The sequence below is a fragment of the Mastomys coucha genome, unplaced genomic scaffold (assembly GCF_008632895.1).
Source record: "Mastomys coucha isolate ucsf_1 unplaced genomic scaffold, UCSF_Mcou_1 pScaffold23, whole genome shotgun sequence".
In the NCBI taxonomy this organism is placed as follows: domain Eukaryota; kingdom Metazoa; phylum Chordata; class Mammalia; order Rodentia; family Muridae; genus Mastomys; species Mastomys coucha.
The window spans coordinates 108,194,945-108,205,347 of record NW_022196906.1 but is presented as its reverse complement, the minus strand read 5'-3'; the positions used below and the strand labels follow the sequence as shown (position 1 = coordinate 108,205,347).

Genomic DNA, 10,403 nt, shown 5'->3' with positions numbered 1-10,403 from the left:
AGAGTCTCAAACATAAGCAGAATTACATTTTATATATCCTGTATGTGCCTAGACGCTAAGGCATGCCTGAGAAATGACACTAACACGGGCCACTGACCTGCACACATACACGTATACATGCATCTCCATGCATACATGAATAAACACACACACACACACACAATTCTAGTCAATTGTATAGAGAGACCATAGTACCTACTTTGAGCAACTGTTAATCTTTTAGGTGGTTTGTAACTGGAGATCTCTCACCACGTAGATATCAGAGAGATTCAGAAAGTCAAATCAGGATCAAAAACAAAGCCCTCTTCTAGCCCAAACTGGCTCTCTCTCCTACCCACTTTGGACCTCAAGCTGGGGAAGCAGCTTCATCCAGCCCACTCAAGTCTAGCTCAGAATTGAGTCAGACCTTGGAGTTTAACACCCGCTTGATATATTAATGACAGGACTGCCACAACTTGCGTACCAATTTTATCCAGCAGAAAGATAACATGATTATTTCAAATCAGAATGAGGGACATTATTCAAGTTTTGTTCCAACTCGGCACACCAGCTGTGCCTTCCTATGGAGTCCATTCCCTTCAGCCTTCCCGTTGGCCACAAGGGGTGGGAGGTCAGGTCAGGCTAGGCTGCAAAGTCACCAGCAGGAGACACACATTCCGGAAGCTTAGCTTCCATTCTAGCATGGCAAAGGTGATCCGTGAAGCCAGAGGAGGGTGTGCTCCCAGAGGCTCAGTCATGACAGGCGGTTCAGCCATGAGTCTTGACCAGATGGGCCTGGAAAATGGCCACTGCTGGTCAGGTCAGGCAATAACTGGAGTGTCAACAAACTCTACTCTACACAGCTCTGGGTTCCCCTTGCTGCAGGGCGAAGACTCCAGCTCCAACACTGTGATGTTGTTTGGGGTTGACGTGGTCAGGATGTTCCTTGGCACAAACAAGGTCATTTGTGGGCCCACTGTGGGCCAGTATCGGCCAAGGTTAAAGCCATTGATCCATACTTGACCCTGAAGAGAGAGAGAGACAGAGACCATCAGCTGAGGATCACTAGTACCAGAGAGGCAAGAGATGCCCCAAGGAGTCCAGCATTCCGGTAGCTCATGTCAGGTGGCAGAGCTTTCTCCAAACGCTGGTCCCTGCCACAGGAGCCCACAGGAGACTGCAGGAGACTCAGTTCTCCTGGATTATAGCTCCTGGAGCCTCAGCTTCCAGAAGCTATAATCTTGGTCCACACCTCACCACATTCTGAGATCCACTCCGGCCCCCAGGTACTGTCTGTCTGTACCCCAGCCCTCTTTGCTATGGCTGACCACACCCTCCAGGACAGTCTCCTTGCTCTCTGCCCTACCGAGGCAGGGCTCAGCCATGCTGTCTGATGTGCATAAAGCCTGCATATAGTCTAAGAACTGTTCCCCAAACAACCCAGGAAGAATGTGAGGGTGTGTGTGGCTCAGCACTCGAGAGGCTACGGTAGGAGGACTGGTCTGAGTGTGAAAGCAGCCTGGGCAACAGAGTGGGCTTAAGCCACAAGAGTGGGAAAAGAAGAAGGGGGTAGGAGCAGAGGCCTATGCAGGAGAGTGTCTATGTTATTGTTGGGTGTGTGGTTCTTGCAGCTTTTCTTGGAGGGGTTCAGGGAGAACGCCGTGTGTACTTGAAAGACAAAATTTTCAGAATCTTTTTTTTTTTTTTTTTTTTTTTTGGTTTTTTGGAGACAGGGTTTCTCTGTAGCCCTGGGTGTCCTGGAATTCACTGTGTAGACAAGGCTGCAAACTCAGAAATTTGCCTGCCTCTGCCTCCCAAGTGCTGGGATTAAAGGCGTGCGCCACCACCGCCCAGCTAGATTTTCAGAATCTTACAAGCTGTGGGGATGACCCCTGTAAGCAGGGATACTGCTTCTGGAACAGGCGCACACAGGGTTCGAGGGGCTGCAGAACAGACGGAGCAATCTGCTCAAAACTTGGGGATGGTGTGGGGATGGGGGTCACACGTGCCAGAGGTAAACAGAAAATCTGGAAGAGGAGGGAAGGAACAGAGGGCGAGGGCAGAGGAGACGAGAATGGAGAGAAGGAAGGAAAAAGAGTGGCACTCGTGGTGATCCTTCCTGCTTATTTTAATATTTGCACAGTCTTTCTGTGTAGCAAAGAGTAGCCTGAACTATCTAGTCCAGATAACCCTCTGCCTCTGCCTCTGAAGCACGGAGATTGCAGGGATAATAAAAGCTTCCCTTGGTTTTATTCCAGTCCACCTAGGTTTCTCCCCTGGCTATCCATCTTATCCTTGGCCTCTGTTAGCTGTCTGACCTCAGGCAGGTCTCCATTTAAGTCTTCCCAGTCCAGGGTCGATGGCAACCCACAGCGTCTATGTAGTCTGAGAATGGTCCCCGAAGCAACCCAACATGAAAGCAAGGGTGTGTGGGGTGGGTGCTGTCATTTCAGCCCTTGGAAGGCTATGGCAGGAGATGGTTAATCTGAGGCCAGCCTAGGGGACGCAGCACATTTCTGGTGGTCAGCCCAGTGCCTAGTGTAGGGAGTGGGGTGGAGATGGGCTGTGCTCCTGGTTCAATGTGGGCACGACTCACCACTGAAACAAAAGTTCAAGGCCATCAGCGCTCACAGAAGGAGGTCAGCAACTCAAAACTGCCTGTCTGTTGGACTAAGTCATTTAGAAAAGGGTGGCAGTTTCGAGGTTCTCAGAACTACTTTAACTCTTGTTTTTACTCGGGATCTGTTATCTCCCTCCATCCTAAAAGGCACAAACCATAATAGTTTCACCTGGGCTTTATCTGCCCCATCTCTGCCAGAATCCTGTTTTTACGGTCTTAAGACCAGCTCCTGATTTCAGTTGCCCTGTATTAGTTTTGACTAATTTTTACCTATGTGCAAGTGTACATAAATAGGCTGGGAAGATGGCCCAGTGGGTAAGAGCCTTGCCGAGCAAGCATGAGGACACGAATTCAAATCCCCAGCAACCACACGAAAGAGCCAGTGCAGTCTTTCCCATGCCTTTAGTGCCCGTGTTGTAGGAGACTGAGACAGAGGGCCACTGGGGCCTGCTGGTCTCCAGCCCAGCTCCAGGTTCAGTAAGAGACCCTGTCTCAAGGGGATAAGGTCGAGAATCAGAGCAAGACACCTCTACTCCTCTGACCTCCTCCCCTGCATACAGGAGCATAGCACACGTGTACATGCACATACCACATACACTCACACACATACATACACAAATAAGCGTATATATGCATTATTGTTTTAGAAATCATATGGGGGGTTGGAGAGATGGCTCAGCTGAGCACTGACTGCTCTTCTGAAGGCCCTGAGTTCAAATCCCAGCAACCACGTGGTGGCTCACAAACATCTGTAATGAGTTATGATGCCCTCTTCTGGTGTGTCTGAAGACAGCTAAAGTGTACTTACATATAATAATAAATAAATTAAAAAAAACATCACATGGGATTCAATGGTATGAATATACCAATTAGTTTTGGGAACAGGTTTTTGTTTTTGTTTTTGTTTTTTTTTTAATATGTAGCCCAGGATAACCTCAAATTCATAATCCTTCTACTTTGGACTCTTGTGCTCTGGGACTATAGGAGTGTGCCAGCATGCCTGACTAATGTGTGCTGGGACTACAGGCATGTGCCAGCGTGCCTGACTAATACATTGTTCCTTGCTCCCCACCTTTTCTTCAGTGTTAGGGATCAAAGCAGGACCTGTGCATGCTACAAGGACACCATATTCCCTAGGAAAGTATGTGGATGGCTATTTACTCCTTTGCTACTGAGAATGGGTACTTAAGTGTTTGTGGCTTTGTGCTGTTAACAATAGTGCTGTCGCCGGGCGGTGGTGGCGCACGCCTTTAATCCCAGCACTTGGGAGGCAGAGGCAGGCAGATTTCTGAGTTCAAGGCCAGCCTGGTCTACAGAGTGAGTTCCAGGATGGCCACGACTACACAGAAAAACCCTGTCTCGAAAAACAAACAAACAACAACAAAAAACAAAAACAAAAAAACAATGGTGCTGTCAACAACATTTTTTAAAAAACTTTTTAATGTTTTTTGTTTGTTTGTTTGTATAATTTCCCCCAAGAGAAGGTTTCTATGTAGCCGTGGCTGTCCTGGAACTTGTTCTGTAGACCAGGCTGGCCTCGAACTCAGAGATCAGACTGCCTCTGCTTCCCAAGTGCTGGGATTAAAGGCATGCGCCTCATTGGCCCTAGGTTAAGGTTTTAGTTGTTTGGTTTTACTAGTAGCCTTAGCTGGCATGGAACTTGCTATATAGAAACGCTGAGCTTGAATTTGCAGTGACTCTCCGGCCTCTGCGTCTGGAGGGCTGGGGTTATCAGTGTGGACCACCATGCCAGGATTCTAGTTAAACCTTTTAAAGGCTATTTTCACTAACCTGCTAATTATTTATTTATTGAAAAAGGGTTTCTCTACATAGCCCTGGCTATCCTGTTACAAAGAGAAAAACCCTGTCTTGAAAAACTGAACTAAGCAACTAACTAACTAACTAAATAAAATAAAAAATAAGTAAAATTTATGCTGAAAGAGCTGAGAATATAGCTCAGTAAAGGACTCTTGCTTAGCACATTTGGCTAGTCTAGGCTACAGTGTGAAACCCTGCTACCAAACACCAAAAAAGAAAAATACACACTGAAATTAATCTTGGTAAACTGAAAGGTTTACGCTAATGAGGTGACTGTAGGGGTCTGGGGGTGTCCCATGGCAGTCCCAGCTTCTATAGTTCACGGCAGAAGCCGACTATCTCTGACCATCTTGACCCCAGCCCACACTTCTACCCTCTGCTATTAACACAGAGATGACGGCAACGCGGAAGTTCCTGTAAGTGCCTGACCTACTTCTCAGTGAGTGTGTGTCTGCCTTAACTTACCTGGACATGGTCAATCTTCTCAGAATTTACAGCAAAGCTTTCTTTACTTCATTTTAAAATTTATTTTTACTTCATGCACATTGATATTTTGCCTGCCTGTCTGTCTGTGTGAGGATATCAGATCCCCTGGAACTAGAGTTATAGTTGTGAACTGCTACGTGCTTGCTGGGAATTGAACCTGGGTCCTCTGGAAGAACAGCCAGTGCTCTTAACCTATGAGCCATCTCTCCAGACCCTAGAGTTAAACTTTCAATACTGTCTTTTGCTTTGTTTGAGACAGGTTCTCAACAGACCAGGCTGGCCTGGAAAGCAGAGCTGTACCTGCCTCTGCCTCCCAAGTGCTGAGATTAAAAGCGTATGCTATCATACCCAGCCCTCAGTACTGTTTTAAGACATTCAGATGTCCCTTTAAAAGTGAATATAGGTTGAGCACGGTGGCATATCCCTTTAGTCCCAGCACCTAAGAGGTAGAGGAAGGTAGATTTCTAAATTCAAGATCAGCCTGACCTACAGAGCAAATTCCAGGATAGCCAGGGAATCATAGTGAGGCCCTGTCTAAAAAAAACACACACACAAAAAATGAGATAATAGATAACACTAAAATGAACTATGGGTGCTTGGAGGGTTCAAACGGGAAATGTGGAGGTCCATTCTCAAGGTTAAAATGCTCTCACTCCTAACTCATCACACTGCTGCGAGGTTGCGAGAAAGCTTGCTTTTTATAAAGTAAAATGTCAAGGGGCACACTTAGAGGTACGACTGTAAGCAGATCCCCTGAAACAAGCAAAGGGAATGAACTTTTCCTCTTCCCCAAACCCATGGCTATCTGCAGACAGTGTGAATTATATTTACCCAGGTCTTAGTATAGCAGAGGAAGCAGCCCTCTGGGCTCCCTGATTTCCAGGAAGCATTCTAGAATAACCTTCTTTAAAAAAAAGAGATTTATTTATTATTATAAATAAGTACACTGTTGCTTTCTTCAGACACACCAGAAGAGGGCATCGGATTTCATTACAGATGGTTGTGAGCCACCATGTGGTTGCTGGGATTTGAACTCAGGACCTTTAGAAGAGCAGTCAGTGCTCTTACTCACTAAGCCATCCCTCCAGGCTCTAGAATGACCTTCTATTCTCCTGACAAATACCCAAGGCATTCAACTCAGAGAAAGAAGAGATCTGGAAGCTTTCAAATCCACAGGCAGGTTGTAAAAGCACCCCATCTCTCTCTAAGACATGCATACCTGCACACACACACACACACACACATACACACACACACACACACAGAGAGAGAGAGTAAAATAAACTCTGTGAACAAAAACGATAGCAAACCCACTTCCCCTGGAATTGATGGGCTTGCTGGAGGAGCCCAATCACCTAGTTTCTGGGTTCACAGGGTTTGTGAGTGAAAACTCTGAGTTAGATGGAAAGAGTGTCCATGTAGGATTAGCACCATTGCAAGCCAGGCAAAGGATGGCCTTGAACTTCTCATGCACCTTCCTCTACCTCTTGTTTACTTACTTACTTACTTTATTTATTTATTTATTTATTGGTTTTTTGAGACAGAGTTTCTCTTTCTCTGTGTAGCCCTGGCTGTCCTGGAACTCACTCTGTAGACCAGGCTGGCCTCGAACTCAGAAATCCACCTGACTCTGCCTCCCGAAGTGCTGGGATTAAAGGCGTGCACTGCCACTGCCCGGCCCTCTTGTTTATTTTTGGAGACAAGGTTCCTCTGTGCAGCTCTGTCTATCTTAGACTCACCCTACAGACCAGGCTGGCTTTGAACTCACAGACATGTGCCTACCTCTACTTCCCGAGTGCTCGGTTTACACCACGCACAGCCTGGCATGAATATTTCAATGAGAGAGGTATCCACACTCATTTCAATCTGGGATGGAGACGAGCAGAACAGAAAAGATGCTCTTGTCTCAGCACAGCAGGACGCAGCACGCATGACCCACACATTCTGACCATCACCAAAGCCCTGGCGAACACGTCTCCCTGAGAGTCTACAGTCAGTCGGTGCACAGTGCAGACAGGCGCTGACCTGTATGGACAGAGCAGGCACGCCTGACCCCTGAAATCTGCCAAGCATGCTTGCTTAACCAGAAAGCCACATCCGACCCGAGAAAAGCCAGAGTAATCAAAAGTGGTGCTTTTATCTCATGAATTGAATTTATCAGTGATTTCATTCACGAAATCAAGTTAGTTCCTTGGTAACAAATGAAAAAAGAGCTAAGTGGCCCTCCAGAGGAGCCTCTGAGGAGGAGGAAGACGAGGGCCAGTGAGCATAGCCTAGTCTGAGGACTGCTCTGGCCTCAGTGTCACGTGGTCAAACCTTTTCTCATCTCCCAAGCCATCAGCTGCAGTGTCCTCAGCATAGGGTGAGGCCCAGGGAGGGGGTGGTTATCTGTGTTCATGGAGGCATTTGCTTGTTTGCACGAATATGGAAACCAGAAGTTGACTTTGAGTGCCTTCCTCTGCTATCTTATCATAATTACATTTCACGCATATATTGTGCCTAAATCCAAATCTGTGTATTTTCTTTGTGCCTGGTGCCCACGGAGGCTTAGAAGAGGGCATCAGATTTCCTGGGACTAGAGTTGCAGACGGTGCTAAGCTATCACGTTGGAGCTGGGAATAGAAACCCTGGTCCTCCAGAAGAGCAGGAGCTCTTAACCTCTGAGCCACCGCCCCAGCCTTCTCCATTACTCTTCACCGTCTTTTTGGGGGCAGAATCTCTCTACTGAACCGGAAGCTGCCTCACTGACTGTCCAGAAACCCCCAGGATTCTGTCTCTGTCTATGCTGCCTCCTAGGCGCTGGGGCGAGCTGCCATACCTGGCTGGCTCTGGGTTTCCGAGGTCCTCCCATGTTGTAATGTATCAAATTTCATTTGGTGCTCCCTGCAAGGCCGCTGGCCTTCTTGTTTTTAAGGGCTAATGTCTTTACCACCTTTAAGATGTAACGTGAGAGCCACCAAAATGCTGTATCATTGTCCTGGTTAGATTTTTTTTTTTTTTTTTATAAGCCTCATACAAGCCAGGGCCATCTGGGAAGGGGGAATCTCAACTGAGAAAATGCCTCCCTCAGACTGGCGCATAGCCAAGTCTGTGAAGTCATTTTCTTGGCTAATGATTGGCTTAATCCATTGTGGGTGGGGCCATCCCTGGACAGGTAAGTAAGCCAAGCGGAGTGAAGCCAGCAAGCAGCACCCTCCATGGTCTCTGCCTGAATTCCTGCCTTCAAATTCCTGCCCTGACTTCTCTCAGGGACAGACTATCACCTGGAAGTGTACTGAAATAAACCCTTTCCTGTCCACGTTGCCTTTGGTCATGAGTTTTATTACAGCAATAAAAACCTAAGACATCATTGTAAAGAAATCTAATTGTGACCCTCTGTATAAGCCTATACTGTCCTATAAGGTATGTGGACCTCATGTCTCTCCCCCTACCCCAGCCATCCCCTAGCTGCCTACCTTTTTGTATAAGCCTTGGGGCATACTGAATGCTTGAGGCTAGAGACGTACCTTGATCCATGGAGTTTTGTCCTCTGATTATGAGGTTCTAAGTTCGATCCCCAGAACTCACATAAAAATCCTGGTGTGTTGGTGAAAGCTTATAATACCAACACTGGGGAAGTGGAGTGGAGTGGCTCTAAGGGACGCACTGGCCAAGCAGCCTAGATGAATCTGCAAGTCCCAGGTCCCAGTGAAAGACTTCCTAATAAACAAGGTGGGGCAGGCAAGCTGGCTCAGCAAACAAAGGAGCTTGCTGTGAAAGCCTTAAGATCTGAGTTTGATTCCTGAAATCCAAAATGGAAGAAGGGAACTGAGGCTAAAAAGTTGTCTGTGATTCCTGTGTCCACGCTTGTCACCTGTCTGTAATTCCTATGTGTACACACACACACACACACACACACACACACACACACACACACAGACAGTAATAATAAACCACGTAAAAGTCAAACAAGCAAAACAGAAACAAGGTGGATGGCTCCTGGAGTGTTCATACATGCAGGCCAGAGGTCAACCCAAGGTCCCATGGAGCCCAGGCTGCCCTTGAACTTGCTATGTGGCTGAAGATGATTTGAATGTAGGATCCTCCTCTCCACCTTCTGCTGCTGCTCAGTACCACCCCACCCAGTTTTATGTGGTGCTGAGGACTGAGCCCATGTATAGCAGACATACATAAATACATATATATATACATATACATATATATATATGGAACATACATATATACATGGATACATAATACACACATACATACATGGATACATACATATATGCATGGACACACACATATATACATGGATACATACATACACACATACATACATGGATATATATACATGGATACATACATACACACATGGATACATACATGCATACATGGATACATACATACACACATATACATGGATACATAGATATATACATGGACACACACATATATACATGATACATACACACATACATACATGGATACATACATACATGCGTGCATACACACATACATACATACATGGATACACACATACATACATACATGGATACACACATACATATATGTATATGGATACATTCTATCAAGCCACACTCCGGTCTCTTTTGTCTTTTTAATTGCCACAATGCCTGGGTGGCCTAGTTTAGGAGGCTGGGTGGCCAAAGCCAGAGATTTTGTGTTAAATTGGACTAACAAGAAGATATCCTGCAGCATGAGAACTGGGAGAAAGGCCTGGCTTGGGAGCCCACACAGGCAAAGAAGAGCAGCCTCTGACAGCCACAGCACCCTTCACCTTCTCAGCAGGGGAAAAACCAAACGTGGCCTGGGAGGCAGGAAGTCCCCTGCTAGCTGCAGGGGAAGACCCAGGGCACCCTCTGTTCTCAAGCCCGAGAGCCCCTGCTGGGCCACAAGCCCGAGAACCTCTGCTGAGAGAGAGAAGAAAGGCTGATGAACCACAGGCAGAGAAAGTGAGAACATCGTTTTGGCCTTGGGGAAGAAGGCAGGCAGAACTGAGCCTTCCTGCTAGAGACCACTGGACAGGAAGTGAGGACAGAGCCTGACAGGAAGTCCAAGAAACGGGAGTCCCAACTGACGGCAGGCAGAGAGGATCAGGTCCCAGAGACAGGGGAGACAAGGACCAAGCTTACCAGGCAGGCAGAGTTTGCACCACATGGTGGCGAGCAGAAGCCTCGCCGTGCCTGGTACATGATGGATCAGCCAAGAGGCCAATGATGGGTCACTTCCAGGGGACAGGAAGGGTGGGTGAGGGTCAAATGGACCGATGGGTCTAGGACTTTGGTTTGGTTTGGTTTGTTTGAGACAGTCTCTCCTGCAGCCCAGGCCAGCCTGGAACTTGCTACTGTAAGAAATCAGTTGCTATGGTCCATTTACAGTATGAAGTATGCTTAGAGTTAGTCACAAACAAGCAGGTGGTACCTGGCCCCTCTCCCCGACCGGGGGTGGGGGGTTAGGAGGCCCCTCTCCCCGATGGGGGTTTTGGGGGGTGGGAGGC

General features: G+C 47.2%; 1 protein-coding gene across 2 annotated transcripts in view; it reads right to left on the bottom strand.

The window, feature by feature from the left end:
• Positions 1–455: 455 nt before the first annotated feature.
• The window catches only part of Glb1 (galactosidase beta 1), a 78,430-nt gene continuing 68,482 nt past the window's right edge, over positions 456–10,403 (bottom strand). For both annotated transcript variants that reach the window (XM_031343561.1, XM_031343562.1), the window contains exon 16: positions 456–1,004. In XM_031343561.1, coding sequence (XP_031199421.1) covers positions 801–1,004 — 204 coding nt within the window. In that variant the 3' untranslated portion in view covers positions 456–800. The remainder of the gene's footprint in view (positions 1,005–10,403) is intronic.